The 15,084-nt window shown below is 41.7% G+C and overlaps 1 protein-coding gene across 3 annotated transcripts in view; it reads left to right on the top strand.

The window, feature by feature from the left end:
- The window catches only part of CDH23 (cadherin related 23), a 1,300,862-nt gene that overhangs the window by 1,195,834 nt on the left and 89,944 nt on the right, over nucleotides 1-15,084 (top strand). For all 3 annotated transcript variants that reach the window (XM_089677099.1, XM_089677097.1, XM_089677098.1), the window contains exons 40-43: nucleotides 452-585; nucleotides 3,994-4,203; nucleotides 7,885-7,992; nucleotides 9,138-9,240. In XM_089677099.1, the coding sequence (XP_089533225.1) occupies nucleotides 452-585; nucleotides 3,994-4,203; nucleotides 7,885-7,992; nucleotides 9,138-9,240 (555 nt within the window). The remainder of the gene's footprint in view (nucleotides 1-451; nucleotides 586-3,993; nucleotides 4,204-7,884; nucleotides 7,993-9,137; nucleotides 9,241-15,084) is intronic.

Genomic DNA, 15,084 nt, shown 5'->3' with positions numbered 1-15,084 from the left:
CTAATCTACATGGCTATTGGGCATTATGCTATGGAAACAAAAATGGAGTTTATTCAAGTATGTTCCAAAACAACTAATACCTGAATATGGTGGTATAATATGCAACACTATAAAAGGGAAGGGCAGCACTCAGGAGACTATGGCATTTCAAAGTTCTGCCTGAGCATCTTACAGAAGGAGAGAGCACAGGGTTGTTACTTCACTTTTACTGCCCAATCTGAAGCCTGGATGGGTGTCCTAGCACAAACAGAAGGTTTAACTGTGGTGAAGAAAAATGAACCCTCAGGATTGGTTGTTCTGTCTGGAAGGGGTACTTGGATTATGAAACTGAATCCCTTTGGCAAGTAACGCAGTTCATATGCATATACAGTTCAGCTTTTAGTATATGATTATTGTTTAATGATTGTGAGTTAGTTGAATGACATTCTTTTTTTTCTGCTGTCCATTAAAGGGGAGTTTATAATATCATCGGTGGAAGGAGACTTGAGAGTTCGAAAGGACTATGAGCTTGATCGGGAAAATATTGCCTCATACAATATTACAATCATGGCAAAGGACAGGGGCAATCCTCCATTCAGTTCTACGGTAAAGTGGTTTCTACATTGTTGGTTTATACTGCTGTTTGTTCCTAGTAGAAGCTGCATTTCTTGTTGTGTATTGAGTGCAGGTCTTGTCACCTTTCAAGCATTTTAAAAGCAGTATCATGCACTGAATTGTTCTGAAGTTCCGGTTGGCACTGTTGCTTTTTCAAATGATATTTGTCTGTGCATTGTATCTGTTAAGTATCTTCAGGAAATGCTCAAATGGAAATGTTTTCTTTCTTTATACACGCAGCCATAACATTGGTATCTATGTGCTAAGTGATATTTCTCCCAGCAGCAGAGATTAAGGTTGTCATGGTCACTTTCGTCCAGAATAAATATTACAGTTGTGTCTCCATTACCTTTGTATATTGCCAATAAAAGTGAACATTATAGTTGTGTTAGATCTATGAACAGAACTGGATGGAGTAGAGCTGGATATTGTTATCACTTCACTTGCTTCCAAGTAATTTTTGAATATTTTTTTAAATTTCTATCACCCACCTACACCCCACTTACACTTAATCCACAGTCTCATGATCCTCTGTTGTACTTTTTCTGATGAAGGCTATCTGTCAACTGAAGCCTCTCTGTACACAGCCATCCAGTCCTGTCTCTGCCCCCTCATACTGACGGCACCACACCTTTACTGTAATCGTTACAAGACCATTAGATTGAATATTGGCTGATCCATGTTCATGTCATCAGGATGGGATGTGGACGCTGTTAGTACCTTCCCACAATGCAGTGCTAAAGATTGGAGCTAGGATTAAGCTAAGTATAACTCGATTGTAGCACTTCCTTACCCCCTTAAGGCAGGGGTCCCTCAGGAAGGATGGAATCTTTGAATCTTTGTATGGTGCTGGTCACTTTAAGGTAATATACCAGAGTTAATTATATAGATAGTAAACTCAGGGAGAGAGGAATTAGAGCACAGGATATTCAAAAAGGCCACAAATATGAAGACTCTTACAGCATCTACTTACAGAGCACAGGAAAAAATGATATGTAAGCCAGATCAACACTCAGTCTGTACTATTCAAACTGTAGAACAGTTCCTGTTCTGTACATGCACTCCATGTATGAGCCACCAGAACGTCCTGCAGTGTCCACAGCTTCTACCCAGATCTTCTGGACACTCTTCATCAGAAAAAATGTTACTCTTGGTGCTCCAATCCAGGTAGTTACCTTCCTGCATTTCCTCCTCTGGTAAAACCTTCCAACAGGAAGGACAGCAGGAAGCTTCAGATCACAGACCTGGGCATCTCTGTAGTAACACACCCTCCCCAGGCAGCAGGCTTGGATGGCGCTTGAAATCTAGTGGCAACACATGCTCCCTATTCAAAGCCTGGGAAGCAAGAGAGCTTCCCAAGGTCACGTACTAATATTTATACCCGTCTCCAGTAGGCATCACTGGCAGTAAACCTCCTAGGGGTTGGCCAGGGATACATAAATATTCATAACTCGGGTTATTTTATCATTTCACTGTTGCTAGGAACACTCCCCAACAGCAGACAGAACCAAACATTAACAGTGAGATTAGGGAGAACCTGAGGAAATCAGAACTATCAATTCATGTTCACGCTGACTACAGCCCAGCAGCACTAAATTTAGGCTAGGTACACTACTGTTTAGGGCAAAATCCCTACATGATCATGAAAACTTTCTTTAAATGAAATGTTGGATTGTTTGGGAGCAAATGGAAGTATAAACATTAGCATTTTTTCTCCCTGGAGTTTAGCATTAAGATTAAACTAATAGTGAGGAGTAGCAGCGTGGTGCGGTGGCAATAAACACAGAGTCTGGTTGCAGAAAAAATGTGGAACTTGTATTGTAAGAGAATGCCAAGTAAAGACAGATCCAACAAACACAATCAAACAACATAATTAAAGAATCTTTCAGGGAGTTATCCACAATTAGGACACACAGGGCAGCAATTCTCTTGATCTTTAGCAGTCACCTAGCAGAGGTCCATTGTCCTGTAGTGACTCAGGGGCCACAGGTGGCAAGGAGTTATTCGTATCTTCTAGTTTCCCCTCACATGGGCCCCAAGTAAGATCTTCCAACTGGTTAGTGCCATCTGTGGCACTGGATGAGGTGGTCTCGACATCAGAGCTAGCAGACTAGGACTACTGGAGGCTGGAGACTCGAGCACAAGAGGCAGCAGGAACCAATCAGTGGGGAACTTGCTCATGGGGGGAAGGTCAGCAGAATTGAATAGTTTCTGGTCATCGGTAGGCCTCCTGAAACAATCACCACCTAGCACACAAGAGGGTTTATTTATTAAAGCTGGTTCACTCAGAATCTTGTGCACTTCTGCATAGAAACCAATCCGCTTACAGGTTTTATTGCTAAAGCTTAATTGAACAAGCTGAGGTTAGAAGCTGATTGGCTACCATGCACAGGTGCACAAAATTCTGATTGAACCAACTTTAGTAAATAAATACCAAGAGCTCAGCATGTTTCGGTGCATCCGCTTCTTCACGGGGTTGGGCCTATCAGAAAACATTTTGAAAAACCAAGCACAAACATTCTGGAAGTGCGGCCTGGCTGGTCCAGTCCCAGAGGGGAGGCTTCCTTGAGGATAGCGAATCCCTAGCCTGTTCCTACTCGTCCCCTTCCCTAACACTAGTCATTTTTCCTGTCAGACTGGGTCTTTCTCCATACTCTACCCATTTCACATAAGCATGCCAAAACCTAGGAGGCAGGGACTTATAAAGGCCCTGCTGACCAAGATGGCTGCCAGGGGTCATATGGATGCAGCGTAGCCAACTGGGAATGCTGTTCCATGACCCAGGAAACCAAAGAGAAACCAGGTTTCCCTTGACTTCCTCTCCAGGCTGCAGTACCACACGGTTGAGGGCCACCTGCAGTGGAGAAAACAGACTGCAACTGCCTACATAATGTATTGGATATATTTTTAATTAGTCCAAAGATGTTTCAGATCATTTAATTCAAAAACTGAAATGTGGCACTCCGAACTTTAAAGCAGCATGTCAAGAGTCTTGTCCTTCCAAGAATGGAGGAAATGCCCTTAAAGCCCCTGCGTTAAAACAGCTCTCTGCAGAGAACAATGTTATATGATTCCTTTCATGGAGTGTTATATATACATTTCAAAATAGCAACACATAGTTTGGCCATTAAATATTCAATATTTTTTCTCAGATGAGTTTTTCCACACTTTTTATTTTTTTGATTTTATTATTTACTAACATTCAACTACTGTCACATTGAGTTGTGTTTGTTTCGATATCACAGCTAGTAACAAAAGATTAAAGAGGTGTTCTGTTTATCACCAGCACCTTAGTGGTAGAACCCTTTGTGTAGGAAGAGTGAGTTTTGTAAGTACATTGATTTATGGTAGTTTTGTTTCTATCACTAATTTGTTTGGTTTGTCGAAATACCATTTTAGGTCATTGTTGAAGTGCAAGTGTTGGACATCAATGACAACGATCCTGTCCTCCTCAATCTTCCACTGAACATAACCATCAGTGAGAACACTCAAGTATTAACGCCTATCACTCGAATTCTTGCCAGTGACGCTGATGCTGGCCGTAATGCTATTCTGACCTTTAATATAACAGGAGGGAACACCGAAAACTCTTTTCTCATCAATGAAAATGTAAGTCTACATTGGTCTCCTAAATAAGGAATTATACAGTATATAGAATGACTTTTTTGAAAGGTTAAAAAGTATATAAGCATATACTACAGAATTCGAGGTTTAAGGTATAAGCTATATAGATATTTATCATACAGGACTACTGTGAGTGAACATTTTTGTCACAGGAAAAATGATGGTGTAAGATGGTGGTCTCCAAGCTGTGTCTTGTAAGCTAAGTACAAAAGCTTAATCATTCTCCCTTCCACTACCAGGAGAGCTTTGCACCTAACTAATACCCCTCATCACACGTTCTACCTAGATAATATTTGCACAAAGTTGAGGCATAGGTACTTCTTTTCTGTTTAGTACCCAATTTGCAAAATAGAAACTGAGAATAAGAACAAGATGCCTACTTAGCAGTCATGGTTGTAAGTTGATGGTCTCAGTGTGTGAACCCTTTGCCCATGTTGAAGTTGCTGTAGCCTCTTCTACCGTCATTATTGTGGGCCCACTGGTGACTTTGTTATCTATGATGTTATCTGTAGTAACCAGATCAGGTTGTCTCCATTAGTTTTCCTGAACAGTACTGCATTATGCAGTTAACAAGAGCACCATGCCAAATAATTGTTGTAGTTTAATGAAAAGGGACCTCTTAGATCTATTTTTAATTGGTAGCATGCACCGTGCCTACATGATCATAAAAAAAAATAAATCTAATCAAAGAATTGAAAAAAAAAAAATAAGTAAAGCCTGTGGAGGCTGCCATTGCTTTCTTCTTTAAAAGAATGCTTGCTGGCCTTATATGTTGACATTCTTGCTTTAATACTTTAACTCAACGCTGAGACCAGAGCAATACAATGTTGCCATAGCAACATTCTACTACTCTGGGGAAATGATCAGGATTTTTTTTTTTTTTACAAATTATGATTGCTTATATAGTGAATATTATTGTTATAATCAACCATTTTTACTGAATGAAATTGATTCATTCAGTGTTTTCTGTGATTGGCCACTGCTAATCACATAGTATACATGGTCTGTTATTGGTACCACGTGATCACTGTGACCAATTAGAGAGATCAACACAATAGTACATAGTGCATGAAAGAAAGCCATCCATTGTGTACAATTGTCATGTGATCTGCTGTGATTGGTCACAACGATGACATGATATCGAAAGCGGCCTGTACACTGATTGATCATCGTGACAGATCACGCCACAGTGCGGCCCGTTCTGGGAGGACATCATACAATGTCCACCCGAATGGTGAATGTCTCACCCAGCCATTATTTGTCTATAGGCCGGTGTGGGAACTGGCTAAAGAAGAACTTCATTAAAATAGTCAGGAACTGCTTAGGAACCAGCAACAATGAACATTTGAGAATGAGAATTATGTAATGCACAATATAGTATATATAGTTTAGGAGCCTGTAAAGCAGAATGCAGGGGTTCAGGGTGTGCAATGATCAAAGTTCAAGGGTCAGGAGTATGTAATGCTTAGTAGGGGTCAGGAGTACAAAAGGAAAAGAGTGATAAAATCAAAGCTGTGAAACACAGTGTTGGGGGCAGGAGAGTGCAAAATGCCCCCTACAAGCAATACTTTCCCTTACTTTATCATTTCAGCAAAAATCCCCCCTCCCCCCTCCAGACAAAAAAAAATCAGCACTACTCTGCACACCCACCCCCAGTACAGCAGCCCCCCATCCTGGCACAAATCCCCCTCCCCAGCACAAATCCCCTTTCCCCCCAATCCTCCATCTCCACAAATGCCCCCCCCCAAATTCTTCCTCCCAGGAAAAGATCTCTCCCAATTCTAGCACAAATTCCCCTTTCCTAAATCTACCCTCCCAGCACAAATTCTCTCCCCACTTCTAGCACAAATCTCCCACCCCCCAGTTTAAATGCTCTTCTACTCCCAAATCCTCCCTCCCAGCACATATTCTCCTCCCAACACAAATGCTCTTCCTTCTTTTAGCACAAACCCTTCTTTTTCACCAACCCTCCCTTATAGTACAAATCATCTCCCATCTCCATTACAAACCTCAGATCAGAGTCCCCCCCCCCTTACATCAGGGTCTGCAGAGCCAACTCTCCTTTACACCATGGTTCACAAAGCCACCACCCTCTGTACACCAGAGTCCCCAGAGTCACCTCCTTACATTAGAGTCCCCATCAGAATACCCCTTACATCACAGTTCCCCCACATCAGATTCCCCAGGTTTTCCCTTTGTACATCAGGGTCCCCAAAACCATTACATCATAGACCCCAGAACCACACCTCCCTTTACATCAGGGTCTCCAGAGCCATCCCATTTATATCAGTGTGTCTCCCCTTAGATCAGTGCCCCACCCTTACATCAGTGCCCCCCTATATCTAGGTTCACCCCTTACAACAGGGTTCCTCCCCTTCATCAGTGCCCTCCATCTCTCATTAGGGTCCTCCTTTTACATTAGTGTCCCCTTTTACATCAGGCCCTCCCCCCTTACAACAAGTTTTACCCCCTACATCAGGGTCCTCCTTGCACTTTTTACATCAGGGCCCCCCTTACCTCAGTGTTCCCACTTCTTACAATAGGGTCTCCCCTTACATCAGTGTCTCCCATATTAAATCATGGTCCCCCTACATCATGGTCCCCCGATATGTCAGTATCCTCCTTCTTACATCAGTGTCCCCCTTTACATCAGAGCACCTCCCTTACTTTAGGGTCATCTCTTACATCAGAGTTCCCCATCTTGCATCAGTGCCCCCCTTACATCAGTGTCCCCCCTACATCAGGGATTCCCCTTACATCATTGCCCCCCCCCCCACATTAGCATTCATTCATTACATATCAGTGTCCCACCTTACAACAAGCCCCCTTACAACAATTTTTACCCCCTACATCAGGGTCCTCCTTGCATCAATGTCCCTCTTCTTACATCAGGGTCCTCCTCTTACATCAGGGTGCCTCCCTTACATCAGTGTCCCCACCTACATCAGGGATTCCCCTTATATCATTGCCCCCCCACATTAGAATTCATTCATTACATATCAGTGCCCCCCTTACAATAGTGTTCCCCCTTATATCACAGTTCTCCCCTTGCATTAGTGTCCCCCCGCTTACATCAGGGTCTGCAGAGCCGCCCCCCAACATCAGTGTACCCCTTCTTACAACAGTGAATAAAAGACCTGGCTGTGTGAGAGGAGCCCCACACACCTCACTGTTTTTGAAATCTGACAGCGGGTACGGGGGCAGGAGCCAGAACATGTTACATGTTGCACCCTAAATATGGAGGGAACATGTAACATGTTCCAAAGGTGAACTTATCTTTTAAACTTAAAATACATATTTACAGAAAGTTACTTTTCATCATTCCTTTAGGGTTCAAGCCAGTGGGCGTTCTAGTCAATTGCTGCATTTAAACGCATGCAACTGTGGAAGCATGCTGCAGATAAAGAAACACAGCACTACACATGCAGGTCAGATGCAGCCTGTGAATTGCCATGTGCACTACTTCATTAAAGTCAATGTGATTTTGCTGACCTTTGTTTGAGGTGCATTACAAACACACGTCAAATGCTTGAAAATAAAGCCCAATGCTCGTGGACATGAGCCTTATGTATCTCACTGCCTCTTCTGAACTGAAACAGTGGCAGTCATACAGTTAGTTTATTCCTTTATATTTTCATGTCTATTTTCTCTGTCTTTGACCCTTAGACTGGAATCGTTTATGTGAATCGTCCCCTGGACAGGGAGAAAATTTCAGAGTACAAGTTAACGGTAACAGTGAAGGATAATCCAGAAAATGCCCGCAATTCTAGAAAGGTAAGATTGTAAATGTATGTATTATGTTATGTTATCTTTGCAGTCATTAGTAGGAAAGAAATAAGAAAAAGAAGGCAAGCTACGTCTCTAAGCCCACACACACTCTAATGATGTATCTGATCAGATGCATCTGCCCCATGACATGCTTTAGCTGTCAAGCTGATTCAGTGGCTTTGTCTAGTATATTTTTGAACAAACATTCAATGCCTTTAGCAAATGTCATTTGAAAGTACTTTACATTTTCTTTTGCTTTTAACATTTGATTTTGGAATGAATGCACTTTCCTGAACAAAAACCATATATACTGTTAGAAATGTATTTGTTCAAGAAAACCTTTCAGTCCTATTCCCTTGAATTTTCTTATCACTGTGGTAAAAAAAAGGAACGTCAGTTTGACCCCACTAATGATGAGAAAATCAAATAAACATTCTTGAAATAAAAAAAATTCAAACAAAATTCTGTAAGTGTAGAGTCCTGCATAGGTCTGCTTAGTTCTGTGTCCAGATTAAAGCCCAACTCCACTTTATTGTCTCTTTAAATCCAAGCTGGCCCAAAGAAACTATTTATTGCATTAATAGGTACGTTTGTTGGGTGTGCCAAATTAACTGTATGTAGCATCAGCTGCATACAGTATATAGCGCTGTGTTCTGACAGTGGGACGGAGACTTCCCGTCCCACTTCCAGAACAAAATAGAGTTGTACTGAGTGCTGCTCAGTCATTAATGGAAGGCTTTTTTATTTTATGAATAAATACAAAGCTTCCAGTGAATGGCTGGCTAAGCAGCCATTCACTGGAATTCACTTGACTCTTTTTCCAGGAGTGGGACGAGAAGTGTAAGTCCCACTGAAAGAACACAATGTTGTATACTGTATGTAGTTGAGGCAACATAAAGTTAATACAGTACATCTAGCAAGCACAGCAAGTATGCAATTCAGGATTTTTAATTTTACTTGACTTTTCTGATTCGCATGCTTGTTCCAAGTCAGTGAAGTATTGATGTCAGAGTTTGCCAGGTAGTGAGCATTTTCAGAAGGCGGAGGAGAGCAGTATCAGTCTCCTTTTTCCCAGGACAGTTTTCCATTAAGAAAGCCTAATTCCACTCTTTCTGTTTAAACATATAGAGTAATAATGTTTCTTTGTTCAGGATTTTGACCTGTTGATTGTGACCATATCAGATGAGAATGACAATAGGCCAGTGTTTTCCCAAGGATCATATCAAGCTGAGATCATGGAGAACTCTCCAGCAGGTACTCTAGCACACAACTGCATTTTATTGGTATAAAGGATATAACATTGTTATGCTTTTTTTATTGCCTTACTTATTTATATTTACTTGTTCAATAATCACAAATTAAAAATGGTTTTCCACAATATGAAGGGTCTTTATAAAGTAAGGATCAAATGTCTGATGTAATAATGTTCTATAACACTGATTTGCCTTTTACACACTGGCTTTTCCCACTGTACCAAAAAGGAGAAAATCATACATGTAAGTGGAGCATTTCTAGTTTATCATACAAGAATCATTGTGACCCACAACAAGGCTCCACCAGGTCCTCTTGCATGACAAACCACTAGGTGTGCTCACAAAAACAGAGCATCGTCCCAACTCATAGCATCCAGTAGGGAAAAAAAGTCTGAAAGTCGCATAGCAAAACCCTATGAGGAAGTGTATGATAGCCTCAGCCCTGGCTCAAACCACCATGGCCTGGTTGGAGCTCAGGCTGAGGCTATCCTACACCTCCTCATGAATTTACAAAAATAAGCCATTCCAGACTAAAATAACATAATGACAAAAAAGAAGATGGGAACAGTCAAATGGAAAGCTGATATACAAATCTATTTTCTTATAACGTTTACAGAAATAAGCATGAACAGCCCTGCACAAAAAATATCTATTTCATGAAATATTAAAATGGTGACAACACTGTCTCCCAACTTGGTCACACTCCTATACATGCATCGTTCACGCCGTGAGACACCAGTATCATACTAAAGTGCTACTGGAATTAGATTTCCATCACAAGACCGGCAGAAATAAAGATGGCCAGGGTGCTCCATTTGTACTTAGTCAATCTGTCTGGCTGTGCACTTGTCAATTGTGGAATCTGAGAAAAGGCACAGTGCTAAATGTGATCGGTATCCTGTATTCCACTAAGCGATCATCATTTTGACAAACATCCAGCACATATGAGCAAGGCAGAGTGGGTAGGTGAAGCAACAATGTAAAGCTGGCAGTTCACACATTCTCACATAAGCTTCCATCAGACAATAGCAGTTAGCAACTGTCTTTGTAAGCAGAGAGGAACATAAACAGCAGCAGAGTGATACAGAGGTCAATTCAGTATAAAGCGGGGGTCAGCAACCAGTAGATTGTGACCTACCAGTAGATCTCGGCCAGGTGACTGGTAGATCACGGTCAGGGCTCGCTGACCCACCATCCCAGAGCAGAGGGACTACTTGTAATGTTGGAGCTGTAGTAGGGAGCAAGAGCTACATAAGTTGATGTCTGCTCTGTAGTGATGACTCCTACGACCTATCATGGTTGGTAAGTGTAGCACCTGCCAAGCATGACCCATTCAAGTATATGAGGCCACTCGGCAAGTGCTCTGCAACTGTGTGCAGTACCGCAAACAAGGCAAACAAAGGGTTAAAAAGGCAGCGGTGTGTTGCTTTCTCACCACCTGCTTTCACCCCTTGGACCCAGAAGCATGAAGTATGCAGATGCAGAGTGGCTCTGTTTACTTGAATGGGCCTTGACTGACAGGGAGTAGCACTTACCAAAAGCAACAGGGGGTGTAATTCCTACTGCAGCATGTGTACACCTTTGGCAGCTAAAGGGGGTAAGGATTGGGGGCGGTAAAAACATGACTCAGCCGCTGGGTTCTACTACCCCCCAACTTTACATGTAAACGAGACCTAAGAGTGCCGCTGCCGGATGCAACTAAGGGCTCATTCACAAGTGCAGCAGACACTACTGTTCCTCTACAAAGTGATGCGAGTGTGTTTGACAGGTAGTGAGGAGGTGATATGTTGCCTCCTCAACACCTGATTCATAAATGAGCATCTACGGGATGGCATCACTATTAAGCAACTGTATGAGAAAAGAAAGTTTGACAGTTTAAAGACCTGGGTATCAAGCCAACATCCTATGAGAACAGTTTATTCTTTAAATCTCTTCCTAAAAAATAGCACTCAATGGCCAAATGTATGCCAGTGTGATGGAATACGCGAAAAGGGTTTTTTTGTCGATGTGTCCAACAGTCCTTGTAACTACAGTTCATGAAACAATACTGCTGCTACACTTACAAGATGACATTAGAGCACCTTTAATAAATATGCAATATTTAGTGAAAGTATTATGAAAAAGGGCTAGTTTCATAGAAACATAGAAAAGTGACGACAGAAAAAGACCGAGTGGTCCATCGAGTCCAGCCATTTTTTTTTTGTTTTTTTTCTATTATATTAAATGTTTTGTCTGAGCATAGATCTCTGCTTGTCCCAAGCATGTTTGATGCTAATTACTGTTGAATGGCTCACTACCTCTGATGGAGTTTATTCCAACAGTTGTAAAACCGGCCTCTGATTTAACCTCCCTAGCGGTCTGATTATGTCCATATTTCTGTGCTCAAAGCAGTACATTTTTTTGCATGGAAATATGTTTTTTTTTTATTGTAGGTTGTAATTTTTAGGAATAACTCACCGAAATCTGTCCGAACAAGAGTCTAGTAAACATTCCGGGTATGTTACAATTTGAAACACGAAATCATAAATTCTAATTTAATAAATAATCATAAAAAATAATAATATAATAATAATAAATTTAATTCAATAATATAATCAAACAAAAAACACTGAAATTTGAAATATAGCATCAAGTTCGCACATCACTGAGCAAAGTTGCAAAATCGTTTTCAGTGTCTGATGAATTTCCCCACGAATCATTATCACTCAATTCTGCAAGTGGTTCTGATTTACTATCGCTGTTCTCTAGCTGGTCTAAAACTGCTTTTGACCTAAAGGGACGCTTTTTGGACGCCATGGACATTTCTCAGTTTCCAGGCAGAAAGAACGGTAAAAATGCAGGCAGGGCACAGGACAAAGTACTAGGGACAAAATGTATGTGAAATGGTTTGATACAGGAATGTTTTACTATGTGATTTTATTGTATTTAGTGAATGTCACTTTTTGTCATTTTCAAATTTCCCGCTGTTCCGTCCCCCGTACGTCCCGACGCTCGCAGGGAACGGAACCCAGATGACAGATGCCGGCATCTGCCAGAGGACATTGCCGGGGACAATGCAGGAGGGACATCGCGGGAGCGCAGGGCAGGGTGAGTGAAGAACAAATCCCGGAGCAGCGCCGCATGGTAAGCCCGAGTGTAGCTCCGGGTTACCGCTTTTGGTCCTGAAACTTTACCCCGAGCTACACTTGGGAATACCGCCAGGGGGGTTAAAAGTCAGGGATAATAATCTCAGTGGACAAGGGTTGAGGACTACAGCTGTGCAAAGGCAGGCTATGCAAGAGGCTCTAGTGGCCCTTGTCCATGACATCAGTAGCTTAATTTTCATTTACAGTATTGTAGAAGGTAATATTTGCTAAATTACTAGATATTACATTTCTCTGAGATTGAAGCAGAATGGCTAAATACAGTATACTACACTGCACAGGGGCAGACTGACCATTTGGAAACTTGGGCTCTGCCCGAGAGCCTGGGGTCAGTAGGGGGCCCCATGAGATGCCCCTGGTACCTTTTTAATAGGCTTTTTTGTGTTTGGGAAAGGACACAGGGGCCCCATGATCCCCTATTGCCCAGGGGCCCCATGAGTTGTCAGTCCGCCCCTGACACTGCACGAAAAAATTAAAGAAACACTTTGAAAAAACATCAGATCCCAATGGGGAAAAATATCATGCTGGATATCTATACTGATATGGACTGGGTAATGTGTTGCATGTCCGTGCAATTGTCAGTTAAAGTAATGCAGCGCCATAACACAAAAAATTGCCTGGTCAGGAAGGGGGGTAAATCCTCAGGAGGGCAAGTGGTTAAAGTGATTCTAAAGGCTTTTTTTTTTAAAATACCATCATTTTTATACTTACCTGCTGTGTGCAGTAGTTTTTCACAGAGTAACCTGGATCCTCCTCTTCTCGGGTCCCCCGCTGGTGCTCCTGGCTTCTCCCTCCTGTCATGTGGCCCCACAGCAAGCAGCTTGCTATATGGGCACCTGTTGCTCTGTGTGTCCATTCACACATGGAGCCGTGGCTCTGCTCTGCCCCCTCTCTCTTCTCATTGGCTCGGTGGCTTTGATTGACAGCAGTGAGACCAATGGCTCCCTCTTTTGTCAAAGAGGAGAGGGATTCCCATGATAGTCGGGACTCCAGTGCACTCGATCGAGAGGGGGCTTAGGTAAGTATTGGGGGGCTGCTGCACAGAGAAGGTTGTTTATCTTCATGCATAGAATGCATGAAGGTAAAAAACCCTGAGCCTTTAGAACCTCTTTAGGTCCAAAAGTTTTTTAGCTCTGCTGTTACTCAGCTTTGTAAAGGCTTTTCTTGTCATTTTCTTTTGATACAGTTGGAGCTTTTCATTGTTTGATCACATGGACTAATTTTTATTCCACTTGCATAGCCATTCTCAGTTCATTTCTTTATTATGTCAGGACTTCCGTGTCCAAATCATCTGTGCCATGTGTGACTTCTGTTTGAATGTTTTTCCTCCTTGGCAGAATTAACCATCTCATTGCAGTTCAGCTGATACAGTTCATCTGTAATTTTAGACTTTGCAAGTGAGATTTCCCCTTTTGTGATGGCACAAATGTCACCTTGGAAGGTGACTACATTGCCTTATTTTTTGAGATTCTTCACTGACAAAAGATTGGTTTCAAGAGCAGGGACATACAGGACATTTCTTTCTGTTTTACACTGGTCAAGGTGAATAAAGACATTTCTGTCATGTGTCATGTGACTTGTGGCTCCTGAACCATCACACCATGCTTGAAAAGATGAGGTGCAAATTTTGGATTGAAAAACATATTCATTATCTGAAAAAAAAAAAAATCAGTTTCTGCCCTCACACTTTTTGCCTTTTGTAGTTTAGATTGTTTTTGCATTCTAGCTTTCCAGATTCTGCAGTCTGGTTTTAAATTGCCTTGTTTCTTGCACACAAAGCAATCATGTGTCTATTGTTGCATGTTACCCTTTTTATTTCTATGTTTCATCTTTAAAGCAGACTCTGTGACAGAAGCACCATCACCAGTAATGCTTTCTGTTTCATGCTTATATTCACCCATAAGCTTGCTCTTAACATTTTCCAGTATCAGTTAATCATCTGGACGTGCATCAAGTGCTGTCACGACCTTTTCATAACGTCCTGGTAAACCACTAAGTAATAGTGCTGTGACAAGAAAATCATTTATTTCTTCTCCTATACCTCTCACGCATTCAACTATTTCCAAGGTGTGACTTCTGCCCTTTCATCAGCTTGGTTTGGTATAGCTTTCTAATCAAATACAGTTTATTGCTGAGATAAGTTCTTTCATGCACCCTTTGTAATCCTTTCCATATTTCTTTAGCAGTTTCACGCTTACATATATGTATGATTTGAACATCTTCTATGCTAAGAGAGATTGTGCTATGAGCTTCTGATCTTTCTCTCTCCAGTCATCTGAAGGAGTTTTGGGCACCAATTCACAAAGAGGATATCTGGGAACTGGAGAAAGTGCAGAGAAGGGCAATCAAACTGATAAGAGGCATGGAGGAGCTCAGCTATGAGGAATGATTAGAGGAGCTGAATTAAGGGGGGATATGATCAACATGTATAAATACATAAGTAGTCCATATAGTGAACTTGGTGTAGAGTTATTCACTTTAAAGTCATCAGAGAGGACAAGGGGGACCTTTTTTACATCTAGAGGGAAAAAAATTTAAACTCCAAATGCAGAAAGGCTTTTTCATAGTAAGAGCTGTGAAAATGTGGAAGAGACTCCCTCAAGAGCTGGTTCTGGCCAGTTCAGTGTAGATTGCTTTAAAAAAGGCCTGGATTATTTCCTAAATGCACATAATATAACTGGATACTAACATTTATAGGTAAA

Source organism: Staurois parvus, unplaced genomic scaffold, assembly GCF_062004578.1.
Source record: "Staurois parvus isolate SC_StPar_1 unplaced genomic scaffold, SC_StPar_1.0 ptg000177l, whole genome shotgun sequence".
NCBI lineage: Eukaryota > Metazoa > Chordata > Amphibia > Anura > Ranidae > Staurois > Staurois parvus.
This window is presented reverse-complemented; position numbering and strand designations above follow the sequence as displayed.